The sequence below is a fragment of the Ylistrum balloti genome, unplaced genomic scaffold (genome assembly GCF_031769215.1).
Source record: "Ylistrum balloti isolate Yb309-2 unplaced genomic scaffold, AGI_CSIRO_Ybal_v1 Utg371000, whole genome shotgun sequence".
NCBI lineage: Eukaryota > Metazoa > Mollusca > Bivalvia > Pectinida > Pectinidae > Ylistrum > Ylistrum balloti.
Genome location: NW_026782558.1, coordinates 359,462 through 375,986, shown reverse-complemented (window position 1 = coordinate 375,986; position 16,525 = coordinate 359,462). Strand labels below are relative to the sequence as shown.

General features: G+C 35.7%; 1 protein-coding gene across 1 annotated transcript; it reads right to left on the bottom strand.

Moving 5' to 3' along the window:
* Positions 1 to 896: 896 nt before the first annotated feature.
* Positions 897 to 11,594, bottom strand: LOC132559934 (fibropellin-1-like). Its single transcript, XM_060224570.1, has 8 exons — positions 11,523 to 11,594; positions 8,998 to 9,176; positions 8,348 to 8,473; positions 5,303 to 5,430; positions 3,206 to 5,071; positions 2,513 to 2,586; positions 1,873 to 1,970; positions 897 to 999 (listed from the first exon to the last, which is right to left on the bottom strand). The coding sequence occupies exons 1-8, from the start codon at positions 11,592 to 11,594 to the stop codon at positions 897 to 899; spliced, it is 2,646 nt and encodes an 881-aa protein (XP_060080553.1).
* Between the last annotated feature and the right edge of the window lie 4,931 nt (positions 11,595 to 16,525).

The following is a 16,525-nucleotide window of genomic DNA, read 5'->3' as shown; positions in this document are numbered from 1 at the left end:
ATTTGATTACCTCACAGTTCAATGAGTCATTTTATTAATTCATTAATTACACTGATGGATATGGGCTCTAAACGGCCAGAGGAATAACAGACGTCGTATATTGAGTGAAGATTCATTGTTTTAATTCATTGTATTTTTACGATAGGGGCATCATTTATTTCAAAATTATTTTTTCAACAATAATGAAAAAAAAATCTCATTCCGGTGCTTTCATGGATAAAGCTAACAGTCGACTTGAGTGCGAGAAAATAAATATTTGTAAACATTGATAAACAATACAAAAATTACAATATTTCAAATATATTGTATGAGTATACTTTTTAGCGTGACAGTAACATTGATTTATCATTAGAAGCCATTTGAATAATTACACTATTTCCCTGTGTGACAAATCTGGCAGGACTACAAGACTAACAAGAAAATGTAAACTGTATATTATAAAGATGATTTAAACTCTCTCTCTCTCTGTCCTTCTCTCTGCTCTCTGTCTGTCTGTCTGCCTCTCTCTTTCTCTCTCCCTCCCCCCCTCTCTCTCAAACGTATCCTTAAATCTTTTAACTATACATGTTAACAACACTACTCTTGGTGAGTGTTTTGTGATATTTGAATAGTATGATTCTTGTGCACATAAGAATATCATATGAAGTCCTATTTTCTGGTTAATATCAATCTGTAATCCGAACAAAGCATGATGATATACTTAATTTGTGCCAAAGAACTTTTTCCCATTTAATAAATACATGTGTGTGTCTTTTTTAGCGCAAAGGTTTTACTAAATATAAAAAAAAAATCATTTAAAAGATATGTTTTAGATATGTATTTATCAAAGAGGGTTTTGTTATGTAAATATAGCATGTACAGTCTCTTTTCCAGTTTACAAACAACATTCAAAATTATTAAGCAAACGCCTCCGACTGACACCCATAAAGTTTGTTGTCAAAACGTAAGCTTCCGTCAGATTCAATGGACGTTTGTCTGCTACCGTAGTTCCTTTTTTTCCTGAAAAGTATAAAGATAGATGTAAACATTTGGTCGGATGCATACATCAGACATGTCGTTTTCTGAAAGACTTCTGGACTTAAATATAAATAATATATGTGGAAATTGTGTGGAAAATATGCTACATTTATATACTTCACCACAGCATCATAATCAAATAAAATGAAAACGAAAATATAACATTCTATCACAATGAACTTGAAAATGTCTTCAAATTTGATACTCATTTAGAAATTCATAATTAATCTCCATCTCTAGATTTAAACATTTTCAAGACAAAACAAGTGTTGATTATATAAAACAACTAATGATAGCATTCGTAATAACTGAACATTCACAAGACATACATACGTTATCTATATTACAACGAAAACTGTTACGAATACTAAACACGATGAGACTAGAAATAGATTTTGAAATGAAAGTTGCTGAATACTCAAGGTATGTATGATGCACTCACCTTTTCACCACCACTACTACCAAAGCGATTAAGGACATTAGGGCTATAGGTCCACTCACCTTTTCAACACCACTACTACCAAAGCGGTTAAAGATATTAAGGCTTTAAATCCACTCACCTTTTCACCACCACTACTAACAAAGCGGTTAAAGGTATTAGGGCTACACGTCCGCTCACCTTTTCAACACCACTACTACCAAAGCGGTTAAAGATATTAAGGCTTTAATTCCATTCACCTTTTCACCACCACTACTAACAAAGCGGTTAAAGACATTGGGGCAACACGTCCGCTCACCTTTTCACCACCACTACTAACAAAGCGGTTAAAGACATTAGGGCTACAGGTCCACTCACCTTTTCACCACCACTACTACCAAAGCGGTTAAAGATATTAGGGCTATAAGTCCACTCACCTTTTCAACACCACTACTACCAAAGCGGTTAAAGATATTACGGCTATAAGTCCACTTGCCCCTGCGATTACGATGTACTTGTTGTCAGCAAACCAACTCTACAATACAGAAAAAAGGCACGCATTTCAACAGACTAGTAGGTATAGATGATTATATATTTCACGTAATTGATATCTTATGTCAAGGGTTCCGCTTTAGGGGAGACAACTTTCCGTATAACCTCGTCTGACACTTTGCTTTTTTAATCATTTATTTAATTTTTTTTTCAATTATTTGGTACCAGTTTTATATACAAATTCTCAAGTGTTGGATAATACACAGTGATCGGGTAGATGCAGAAGTTGTTTTCTAATGAAATCGAAAATTAAATACATTTCGAGGGATAAAAATGTCCGAATAATAGGTACATCACGAGAAGTGTAAAGAATCTGAAATATAAAATCATTATTAAAACAAAATATATGAAAGAACTGTTCAGTCCCGTCTTCGAATGAAAATATAAAAATTGGAAATATGAAATATGATTTGTTTACTTATCACATTCGATGAATAGTTCGGTTATTTGGTATATGCCAAGTTTATCTGCGATTCATTTTTACGGCAATTAAATTTTTATTTCTAACACATTAAATTTACTAACTGTTTGTCCCTGTGTTGCCCGCTCGAAAGACGATCCTTTTGCTGGTTCGGTAGATGTGTGGTGTTTCGTGGTAACTATAAAACATAAGATGAAGTATTCAGCATGTGTTTTACTGATATACAAAATATGAATCGGTTTTAATCGATTCTTCAGAACATTGCATTGATTGATTTTATGTTTGATATCAAACCATTTGAAATGATTACTATTACCGATATGATAAATGAACCCTGTCTCAACACCTGGTCCTAAAAATAATTATTATCAGGAGCCACCGTGCACATCATTCTTTTGTTCAACAACTGGAACACTATGATAAATGCACCCTGCTTTGATACAACAAGTGGAACACTATAGTAAATGCACCCTGCTTTGATACAACTGGAACACTATGATAAATGTACCCTGCTTTGATACAACAACAGGAACACTATGATAAATGTACCCTGCTTTGATACAACAACTGGAACACTATAATAAATATGACCTGCATAATACAACAACTGGAACAACATGATAAATGTATTATGTTCCTAACAACTACTGAAATACTAATAAATTTGTTCTATTCTAATAAAATTACTGGAACAATATAATTTATGTGCAGTTCATCTTGCTATGATACAATAACTCGAACACTTTGTACAAGAACTTTATCATATGTGAACCCTGCTTTGATATGATAACACTAACTTGTCGATTTAGGCTGTGACTTGGTAACAGTCGGTGTATGTGTAATCGATGTCTTCGATTCAGTCATTGTGTAAGGTTCGAGTGATGTTCTAGAATCCACGGGAGCAGAGGTTTTGACCACGATGTATGATGGAGACGTTCGATGTTCCTCTGACGTTGGCACTGTTATTGGAGTAGATATGAAAGAGGAGTTACCAGTAGCAGTTGTTGATGACATGGTCATTCGTTCACAAGACGCTCCCACGTAATTTCTCTTGCACTCACACCGGTAACCGCCCACCAGGTCGTGACATGTCCCGCCATTTTGACACGGGTCGGCCATACAATCGTTGATATTGACATTACACGTAGTTCCTGTATATCCAGTGTCACAAACGCAAAGGAAGCCAGAGATTCTATCAGAACATTTACCATTTTTACTGCAGGGACGAGATGCGCAATCATCGATGTTTTCTTCACATTTTAAACCAGTCCATCCTACAGAACACAAGCAGAAATCACTGCTATTTTTATATTGGCAGGTTCCGTTATTAAGGCAAGGACTGCCAATACATCTCGAAGTGCGATTTTGACATCTGTCACCAGACCATGTCGGTGGACAACTGCAAACGGTTGTGTCGTTAACGAAAATGCAGTCACCAGCATTGCACCAATCTGGGATGTGACAGAAATTAAGATCAGTGTCACAATTGTTTCCTCCCCATCCTGGAGAACAATGACATTTGAATCCCCCAGGGAGATTTTCACATGTTCCATTTCCTAAACAGATGTCGCTATTGACGACACATTCATTTAAATCTACATCACATCTTGGTCCAGTCCAGCCTACATCACAGTTGCAAACAAACCCACCGTTAGTGTTGGTGCATGTACCATAAGAACCGCAAGGCGAACCTAAACATTCATCTACGTCAATAGAGCAGTTAGTTCCCACGTATCCATCTGAACAGTTACAGTGGTACCCTCCTTCATTATTTAGACACAAGGCCCCATTCAAGCATGGATTACTGGCTTGACACTCATTGACGTCATCGAAACACGTCGCTCCCTCCCAATTCTTAGAACAGTTACAGATGAATCCGCCGACAGTGTTAAAGCATTGTCCGCCGTGAAAACAGGGGTTTTGTTGACATTCATCCACATCGTCACCGCATGTCACTCCCTGCCTGCCTTCCGAACAGTTACAACGAAACCCTCCGTCTTTGTTCATGCATGTCCCGTTGTTCTGACAAGGGTCTTCGCTGCATTCATCAATATCCTGTGAACAGTTTTCCCCCGTCCAGCCCGCGGTACAATTACAGAGGTATCCACCAGGAATATTTGCACAGGTTGCCTCGTTCTGACAAGGGGAGTTTCTGCATTCGTCCACGTCAACGTCACATGTCTGACCTGCCCATGCAGTAGTACATGTACACATATAACTACCTTTGGTATTTTCACATATTCCTCCATGTTGACAAGGTATAGAAAGACATTCATTCAAGTCCTGTGAACAATCTGATCCTGTCCAACTCTCCGTACAATTACATAAATACCCCATGTCATGATTGATGCATGTGCCATTGTTCGCACATGGCCCTGATAGACATTCATTTACATCATTTTCGCAGTTAATTCCTGTCCATCCCTGGGCACAAACACACGTGTAACTTCCTACATTATCTGTACAAGTACCGCCATGTTGGCACGGTGTACTTTGGCATTTGTTCCTGACCTTGGTACAGTTCTGACCAGTCCAGTCTCCGTCACATACACAGATGTAACTGCCCCCATTATCAACACAGCTGCCGCCGTTTTTACACGGGTGTAGAGTGCGACACTCGTCAATATTAGTGCATGTCTTGCTGATACGAGAATAAAGATACCCTGAAAGAAAATCTTCGCATTAGAAAACTTTCATGGCAGGTAGTTCAATGGGTTGCTGTAAATAATACCGCAGAGTATGTGTATGTGTATAAATGTAATTAACATACGTTTATCTCATAGCCAAAACATTACTGCAATGTAAAGTAGTACTGTATCGGAGGGTTTTATTGCTGTTCGATGAAAAAGTGCTGACAAACAATATTATAAATATTCATTCCTGGCATATCTTACCCTTTTCACAAGACACTCTGCCCTTGCCTCCAGGGATACATATTTTGTGGTTATTTGGGGTGAACGGTATTTCACAGTTTGATCCCGATGAACATTCACTACAGTACACTTTAAAAGTAAAGGATAGCCTGTAATAAAACAAAGTTAATTTACAAAAGTACAAGTATATGTTTTAGTGCCTGTTTTCTATGTGTAAAGGTTAAACGGATGTTATGGTGTTATCACACTGCAAAGTAGTCATGTGAAAAAAAATCACAGTTGCCACATCATGGTAAAATTTGTAAGCAATTGGGAAACTTCAGCGATCTCCGTAATCGAGAAAATATCTGATATATGAAAATTACGAATTCAATTTCATTGCGGGGTTGTTGCACCTCTCCGTATAAATTTTGAGTATTCTTTCGATCACTTTGGATTTTTCTCAGTCACCTCATAGTTCAACACTTAGGTCTTTAGCATCACTAACGAGTGCTGGAAGGACGAAACACATGTATGATGTAGTTTAATTCATTGTTTGGCCCTACTCTATATAACTCTATATTATCAAAAGGTACCATTCACTTGTGTGTCTTTCCTACACTCTCTTATAAGGATAATTATTATCAACACAACTTGCGCCATCCATGCTATATTTTACTGTGTCCAATCATGAAGATTTATTTATTTTAAGAAACGTGGATTCTAATAAGGGAGGTTTGAATATTTTCACTCAGTTTCAAAAAAATTAAGATATATTTTAATGTTACAAAGTTAACAGAGTACAATATATATATATAATGTATTTTAAGACAACATAATTTTGATCAAGTGGAAATGATAAAAAATGCAAGTTGTGTCATCGTTTTAGTTGCAACAGATATTTGTCAGCTGATTATGAACAGGAAGTTGCACATCAGTGATAAAATGTTTATACATGTACGCTTCATGTCCTTGGTATCTAATATCAGTCAGGACAGAGATTGGATACTGGAGAAGATGTCGTTAGTTAATATAGCGATGGCGACGGAGGAAGAAGCGATGGTAGTTCTCAACAAGAGAGCCACATAAGCAGGCAGGACTATGATTCTGAAGAGGCTAAATAATTTAAATTAATGGCGCAGTTTCTCATTTTACACAAAATAGTCATTACTTTTCTTTTTATAGAGATGTATGATAACTACACGTCTTTGGACCACATTGTTTCTAAAAAAACAGGTTTATTAATTCCTAATTGTTGTAGACTTGATCTAGGAGGACTTCATAGCTTCTGATATATCATGAGAATGCTGACAATTTTGTTTTTTTATCTTCACTCTGATGTGTTTAGCCATCCAAATTGTATATATAGGTCTAGTAGTTACTAATTCTTGGAATCAAATAGGTAAATAGCTTGAGGTATTTTATTAGTAAGAATGGAATTGATCTTGTCAATATCACATCGTGATTTTTAGAATCGAATCACAAGGGCTAAACTAATAATTTGCGCTACATGGATATATTGCTTAGGAATCCTTATAGGTAAGATTTTATATACAAAGACTGATAAGGCGAACTGTGAGGTAAGGAAGTAATCCCAGATGGTCCCTATTTAAACACTAACATATTCAAAGGAAACCAATTTCCTACACAAATATATAGTATAAAATCAAATTTGAACCCTATCCTAGTAATCAGCTCGATAGTTAAGGGTGATGGCTTATTAACAGATTAACGCAAACGTATCATATTAAGAGTCTGCTGTGTCTGGAAGATGGATATGATAAATACTTACTTATTACTAAGAGCGGAATTGCTAACATCTCCTCCGAATGCAATTGGGGACATGAAAGAAGGTCTGATTATGATACTCTGTCTCCCAGTCAGTATCATGTCATTGGTACCATACAGTGTAACGTGGACTGTTATACCAATACCTACCTATAAACGAAACCGTGTATCGTTATTGTTATATTTGATCATTCTTGTAATATTTTAATAAAACTCGTGAATGGTTCATTAACAAATGTTACTACATTATTGATAAGTAGAGATGTTATGTAATTATTTGATGGCCATTGTACAACAATTTTCATACAAGTCTGAAAATTTGAATTAAAAAAAAATATTGACGACATTCAATATAGATAAATCATTTGATCGTGAAAAGTGAAACAATGATACAGTGAAATGAGTAGAAAAAGATTTAATTTGTAATCAAAGCTTTCTAGATACCAACATATAGAATTATGACATAATATTTATTACAGCCAGTTCATTGTCTTTATTTCAAAAATACTTTAAGTAAATGGTAAATTTTCATACATTTTTAATTTTAAATACATACATGCCAAACAGTGATCTAACGTCGATCATTTAGTTGTTATGTAGAAATTTTGAATGCGGTCCGTCAAAGTGTCATGCGATTATATATATGCAATTTGAACAAGGAAACAACTCACCAACCTCGTGTTTTAAAGGAAAGACTATCAACATCGGGTAAATGGGTTTTGATACGAAATAATCATCTAAAGTCCTGACGAAGTAATTTTCCTAAGATTTAAGCTATGTACGAGATAAAAATTGAATTATATCAACGTCCATACATTTTTTAAAACAATTATTTAAGTTGAAAATGATAAACTACATTACACGCAATGGTAGACAGAAAATATCATAAGCTTGTGACCTCTGTAGATCTAGCATAAAGAAATTTGGTATTAAGACGCAGAATTGTTTTCATTAGGAAGAACCATGAGTAATAAGACGTCACGTCAACCGTACGACTTCGCGACTGGTAGGTGTCTTGTCTTTGAGGGAAAATCATAATGATACCGAAATGCTTGGCATCCTTTCGAAACGAATTGACACACTGCCCTGGATATTTTTGTGTCTTAAAATCCTTTAAAATGGTCATGATTTGTTGGTATTTATTTCCAATATACAATGTAATGATAAACATTTGCATTAGTGTTAATGTTTGTTCCAGACTTTACAAATCCCTTCCACATCAGTCTATAATCGATTGAATCTGATCATGTACATGTATTGTGGTAGAAAGAAAGAAGGAACAAGAAAACACGTACCGACCATTGGGGAACAGTTAACTTGACTGGATTCGTCAGGTTACCCACGTGATCTCCGAAAGTAACAGTATGATCGGTGGGAACTATTTTCGATGTGACTTTCTCAGACTGACATTTTTGTTGATAATAGCTGAAAGTGAAAACATATATTAATCTGTAAAATTCAAGCTGTGTGACCGTCAAGATATTGATGATAATTTGAACACTATTTTTTAATTACATTGACCTACATACATATGGTGGATGCCACAGAAGCTGAAGACACAAACTCTTCCGGAACAACTGGTCTTGTTCCTTTTGTTTCAGCGTTTCAATTAAAAACAAGCAAAAATCCATTTTATCCCTGCTTTCAGTTCTTTATCTTATATCTAAAGTTAATTTGGACTTTTGTATTATATTACTAATAGCTCACGGGATCATCATTAAACAGCAGAGATAATGATATGCATTATTGTTTGTCACTACTGAGTGTTACTCTTTATGCATTGTCATTTAATTCTTATCATATGTACAAATACCACTCTCTGGTTTCAATATCTTACAACATGGGTTTATCCGGGTTACACCAAATAGCTCTAACTGTGGAAAGGCATATATAGTGAAAACATAAAGCACCACAGAGTTAAATGATGTTCCAATGTGTACGAAACTTACTTCAAACAGAAGCTGATCTGTATTGGACAGGGAGTGTGACAGTTGGGGGACCTCTCTGTTGGGTTACAACAGACTTTAGTTTGCTGATGAAACAAGAACCCAGTACTCTCCTTCATATAAGCATAATGACCATTCTGGAAGCTTTTAACGGCGATCTCTACCACAGCTTCACCGAAAGCCTGAAATAAAGATATTAAATGTAGTTACAATTTCAAATTAATTTACTACTCTTCTTGAGAGTTAAAGAGAACTTTATTATCAATTTCTGTGCTAGAACTCGTCAAATGACTGACACATTCATAATACAAGGTTTCAAAAGATGACAGTCGATGAAAATTATAGGAAAATTACGGTCGTCATAGTGATATCACGGTATCTTTGGAAGAACTCGTCAAATGACGGACAAACTCATAATAGAAGGTTTTAAAAGATGGAAGTTGAGGAAAATTATGGGAAGTTTTACTGTCGTCAAAGTGATCGCATTGATAAATATTCTGTTTCTTTGTGCGATATGAGACTGAACGTGTTTGGTGCCCGTTAGTTTACTGTTGGTTGTATGCCTTGGTCTCATCTGAGAACTTGACATCACATTCTGAGACTGACCAAGGATTACATTGCGGGTGTCGTCGATGAAACAGAGGGCATTTAATCTTACGGAAGACCTGGCCCCACTTGCATAAAACATCTCAACTTGAGATTTCCTCAAGTCGAGATTTTCCTCAGCTGATATCTCCTTGAAAATATCTTGTATGAAAATTCCTCAAGGAATTTCAGGACATCCTAGCCGATGCCTTCCTCCTGTTCCTTGAGAAAATTTTATACAAGCCGTTTTTGAGGAGATATCAGCTGAGGAAAATCTCGACTTGAGGAAATCTCAAATTGAGATGTTTTATACAAGTGGGGCCAGGTCTTATTCTCCTTGCACTTTTTTCGGAGTCTTCGCGTAAGTATTTTTGTTCATATTTTGCCATAGTTTTATTGAATTTTAGTTTGGACTATGATTGTGTTGACATGTTGGTATTTTCTTTTTTTTGTGCAAAAAAGACAAATAAATGATCACGTTATTCATTAAGAAATGAGTTACACTTTATCATACAACTGTAAATCTTCTAGGGCTCGTCAATTATGTCAAGGGACTTGATTATTCAATACATATAAATCGATTAAAGGAAAATAATAAAAGATTGTGAAAATTGTCAATTTCAGGATGTGAAAATGAATTAATCCAATACAGCTTATAATCTTAGGTGATGGATGAAAGTAAAGGACCACAAACTACATGGTGGCATCCCTCATTGATAATAGGCGGCTTCTAAAATTACTTACTTTATTTTAAATTATTTTTTAAATTATTATTATCATTAATTGTTGTTAATTGAGATAAAAGTAACAACATTAGTGTGATAACCGTTCATCCTAATACTGAGAAGGAAAAAAGAACGTTCCTGAAAAATACAATGTGCAGCATACTGTACAAAATATATCAACGTCTAATAGTTACTATTTCTAAAATGATTTTTCTTTTTTATTCTTCTAGTTATTTCATTCAATTTGTCACTTACATAAAACTTAAGAAAATGTGTGATGTGTTTTGTTAAGTGGCCGGAGAAAAGTCAATATCATGATATATTATTGAATTCGTCCATTTTTTTTAAAAGTTTGTATGGTATAAACAATTCAATTCAAGGTAATCCCTGGCCTTAAGAACGTTTTATGCAGTCCCCCAAACGAAGAGGGGTATTTATTGTTTTTATTCCGGATATGACTTTCTTGGGGGTTTTTTCTTCAGGTAAACCATGTCCGCCACTTTTCCCGATAATTATTTACCCAAAAGTCATGAAACATTCCATGGACATTGGCTGCTCAGGATCTCAATGGCACGTGTCTCGTTGCGTATTTCATATTGACATCCACATATCATGGCCTCTGATTGGTCGAAAGTTTGTCCCGGAATACCTTCTATTTTACTAGTTGGAACTTAATGAAAAATTGTGAAAGGTATCCACAAATGACACTTAAAAAAATCCCATTTAATTTTGAAAACAAAATGGCTACCGAGGAGAGTCTTTTGCCTGATCGAAATTAAAATATCGCCCTATTTTCGCGAAAATTGGTTTCTACGTATTTTCTGAGGCGACGGGCTTAACAGTGATTTTCTGATTGAACAAAGTTACAGAGTTTAGAGAGGTGTCTAATATTGGAATGTTAATGTTTCCGGATTTTGATCAAATTTGGTATATAGGATTATTAATAACACTACGAACACTGGCGTCATATAATTGGAAAAGTTGTCACCCTAGTCAGGCGACCAATTTTGTGAAACTTTCATATCGTTTGATTTCGATTTTTTCAACTGCGGGGTGTTTGGGGACTTATGTAAGAGTTCCTGTTACAATTAAAATGATGTTTTGAAATGAGATAGAACAGTCAACACAACCATGAATCTTGATCCGTATACCAGAATTTTACCATGACATGAAAAAAGCCTATCTAGTATTAATAACAGATATCAAGAAATGCCTTACCTGAGAGATTACAGAGATGATCCACAAAGCAAACACTCCGAGTATTCTTGTATTACTTGTAACGACCATCATTTTTCACGCCTATAAAGTACCCACTTACATGTCTATTATTATTATCAATATTATGAAATGACAAACGAGTTTATCTCATAGCATTCATGGACAAGAGGTCGCTTCATCGTACGATCACTGTTGACAGTGAGATAATTACAGGTAGACAAAGGACGTAGCCCTAGATCCAGACCTGTCCTGGGTATCAGTTATCTGATTTTCGGCGTTCTGTTGTTACATGTGTTACAACAACTTAATATGATTGTTTAACGTTGATATCATATTACTGTATTACAGTTGTATTATATTGCTGAGTGGTAAAGCAATTAAGCTGACAACTAGGGGGCTTTGCCGGATTTTTTTCAGCTTAAAAATCTTATCTCGGCGATTTATCAAACATCTCGATAATATACGCGGGTGATTTGTTTGTTTTAAACCTGTCCGATTTTGTAAATGTTATAAATGTCATCTACTGCTGTTAAAACATCATGTTGATACCACAGCGAAGATAACATTTAATTTAGTAAGGTTAAGTTTCACCTTGTTCAGAGTGTTGTATGGTAGATATATGAATATTTTTGTGCTTTGTGACGCGGGTCAATATTTGGACATTTCCCTGTTTAATTTTGGATACACTTGTATGTCATACCCACAATGAAATCATTTTATTTTTCTAATAAGACGTTTTGCTAGAATTATTTCAAATTAGGGTGAAATGAAAGATACCTGCCTTTCAGGCGTTGGTGATAACTATGACAAATATCAGTTAGATGCATTACAGTCAAATAATGGAATAAACTTCATCATATAGCTGTTTCGTCCTTCTAGGACTCATCAGTGATGCTAAGGACCGAAATTTTGAAGCCTATGAGGCAACTGTGGAAATCTTAATATTGGAAGAATTGTCAAATTATAAATGAAAACTTGTGATATTTCTATAATTCAATAAATTTTGTCCGTCTGATAGTTTAGAAGAGCGTCACGTACTTTTGTGTGTATGAATATATAGCATGCATGTTACAGCATCCTACTGAATTGGTAACACGAAAAGAGAACAAGTTTCCGTGGACAAGAGGTCGCTGCATCGTACGATCACTGTTGACAGGTGAGATAATTACAGGTACAGTCTGTGATTATGCACATAGGTAGACTATGACTGATTATTAAACCTATGATATTCTGCAAATGTAAAACGACAATATTATTACTAAATACCTGCAAACTGTAGATTAATATAAATGTACCAATGACGGATAAGACCCCCCCCCTCCATAACTGATCGCGCTCAGTGAAGATAAGACATATCGTTTCTCTGTATTTTAACTCAGAACTCGGGATGGTGTGTTTATTTCAACTTCAGCTCCATGACGTATTTCTGTATTTATCAGTCAAACTAGAAAATATCAATTGATATACAAAACAGTATACCTGCAATAACCTAGACGTAAGCGTCATATTGTTGATTTTCGAATAATGCTTTGATTGAAATTATACCTAAAAACATACTGAAGGAAGAACATTCCGTCGAACGGAATTTCCAAGAATCAGACACATTTTTTTCCAATGATACCATTCGTTGTATTTCAAGATGGTCGTCAAGGAGATTTCCGTCAATAGCATTACGTCAAAGTTTACTCAACGTCAATGTAGTTTGAAAGGATCGCCCTCTTGCTAATTCGTAACTCGATTGCTCTGTTTAGAGTGTACCCGCCAAATTATAAATTCAATTGCTTATGTTTGAAGAAACGCAATGAATTTCAGATTGTTATATTGTTGAAATTAGTGTCAGAAGGACAATGCTGTCGGGATGTCGACCGTTCTACAATGCAGCACTGTGGTAAAGGGATGTACCGGTGTTTACGTTAACGTTCATTCCAACCAGGGGGGTGCCTCGTAGTGGTATCTTTACCCTTTCCCGGGGGCCAAAGCGCAAATAAAATCCTCATCTTTCACTAAGGCAACCTAGGGTCTTAATTGCTGCTTAAATAATCTATACTCTGTATCGAAATCATACTTCAGCATAGTAATCATTTAAAAGCAAAACAGCGGGGGAGGGGGGAGGGGTGGGGGTTACAGTGTCGGAGCATATACAATGCCGACTGGACCTCCGACAGAATCTATGAGATCGGCCTGACGTCATTGGAAGGGTCTTGTGGTAGGACCACATGAGGATGGAGGGTGTTTCCAAAGCGGAACACGTGCGATGTAAACTTCCGGGCAGCTACCTGGGAACAATCCGCTGAAGGTTTTAGAGTGGTCCATGGGAGATAACTGAATGATAGGTTTTATCAGGGACGTATACGTCCCTGGTTTTATCCACTTCAGAGATTTGTACCATTACCTTTTTTGTAGTCACGACAGATTTCGCTTTGTTTCGTGCACTTAAACACGGGAAAGGATTTGTATGTGTGTATGGGTTGACATATTTACAAGGTCGTCAGTATTCTCCCTGAAGGTGCGTAGCAAAACGGTTGACTTTCTATCAACATATCTGATGCATCTCTTCGCCACAGTAGAATAGTGGCGATGCAGCCACCATCGGCAAGAGCTGTACTGGACCAGCTGAGTAAATGTAAACTGTAGAAAAACAAGAAGAAAATACAAACATGTCAACATTATCATAATTCAAATTCAATAAAACTAGGGTAAATATGAAAAATGTCATATTCGATGAATTTTCATTGAATTAAAATTAAAAACTTGCAAGGACATTTATCAAACAATGAACAAGTTTAACTATTCGCAAGTGTATGCCCTTTCACATTCTTTGGTCTCAGTGTGTCTTATTTGTATCTGTAACGATCAACACTTAATTCGACGATCAAAATTCTAAATAGAAATTACTGTTATCGATAAGATATAAGACAGTCAAATGGTTTCTTAGCCTGTTGTCTTCCGGCTGACAAGAAAGGGGATATTCTCTACAGTTAATACACACACCACCTATGAAAAGACAGTAAAACAGATACACACCAGACTTCAAACTTGTAACTGTTTTCGTAACTTTATCAATACGGTAACGGAACATTTTTATTAAAAATATATTTGAGTTGTACATAATTTGTGTTTATGATATTTTTTTTTGTTAGGTAACTTAATATATTCCCCATATTAACGAAAAGAGTAGTAAAATTTAAAATCTTGTTCATACGTCATCATCACATTGTACGGATTCAAAGTTAAATTGTTGGGCCAGAGACAACAACAAAAAAAACACAACAGAATGAATCATTTCATGTAAAAAAAATAATAAATAAAAAAATAAATGGGAAAACGGAATTGATAAAATTATTAAAAAATAATTTTGAAGGCAACTGTATTGTATATAGAATTGGACGTACACGTATGTAATCACCACTTTCTCCGAGAAGAGCAGATCTAATGTCATCACGTTTCTTGCTTATCATATTTTTGTTGATTGAAGAAAAGAGGTGACCATGGATCACCTCCTGCCATCTGTGTAAACTGTAATTTCAAGATTGGATGACTAATTTTGGCTTTACATAAAAACTCATGATTTTCCCCTTCTTCTTAACAGACATCATCTATATATATATACCATAGCTGTTATTGCAATGTTGGGGGGGGGGGGGGGGGGGGGGGGGGGGGGGGGGGGGGGGCAGCTGAATGAGAACATATAGGCTCCACCAAAGAAAGACGTCAAGTTTCTGGATCTGCTAGGAGAGTTTGAAATATATGATTTGATTTTGGGAAACAGAAAATACTTCTATTTACCAACATTTGTCAATATCAATGAAAAGTTGATGCAACAAATTATGCAATTTCATTTTCTCGTCATGTGTGTTATCTTTCAAGTGTGCTGTCAGAGAAAACATCTAACATTGAAATAACCAAGTTTGTATTCGTACATTTTTATTTCTAGTTATGACTTGGACCGGAAAATATTTAAAGTTAAATGGGATATTCGACTTAACGAAGTTGAACTGTGCATTCCAACCAAACGATTTGAAACCAAAATAGGTGTATTGAAGGTACAACATCACTTTTGGTATTTCCACTTAATTGAAACCAATCCATAACTGAAATGCATCTGGTACAGAGATGATATATATTTAGGCCTAATATTGTTTTCCATCGTTTTGTAAATATTATAGGGCGGTGAGCATGAAGGGTGGTCTCCCTAACAATTAAAATAAATATTAGGCCTAGACTGTTTAAATATTTGGGAAAAGGGCAAAAAGTCGCAGCGAATTCAGACTCGATGCTATATTTAGGAGTTCGCTTAACTTTACAAATGACTCGCAATTATGTATTGACTAAACAGTAACAAACAGATGATGAAGTATAAATTTAGAGTATTTTCGAGTTTATAGTGGTACTTGAAGCTCGGAGTGAGCTCTACTACCCACCTCTTGTGTCTGTCTAGTTCGTCCGCTATCTTGAAAGAAAGGGTACTGTACGCGGTAAAGATAAATCACGAAAAGGGCCGACAAGGAGTCGGAGAGTACATAATTTCAATGTGTTTTACCATGTGTAGAGAGCATGTAAAACTTAATATTTGAAAAAATAATATACACATTTAAATAGATTTTTAGCAATATTTTCAACATAAATATCACTTTAAAACAAATAAAACACCTCTTTAAAATCATGATTACCCTGTTCGGTTTATTTTGATTTACCTCTCACTGCAAATCATTTTAAAACCAAAAATAAAATATGATCCAAAACCTATAAAAACAATACAAAGCTGTGAAAACAAAACAATGCAAAACTGTAGAATCTTAAAAAGCTTAAGACATATTCCAAAGGACTATTCCATAAGTGATCAAAGTTTGCAGGTCAATTGTACGGTCTGCAGCACCGGAAGCACCGTGCCTGTCCCTACTGTGCAAATGACTAAGGGGAGCTAACTCGCACTGGAATTGGGCGGATAAGGGACTAAACAAATATGGCGGTCCAGGAAGAGTCGGGTACATTGTGACACAAAC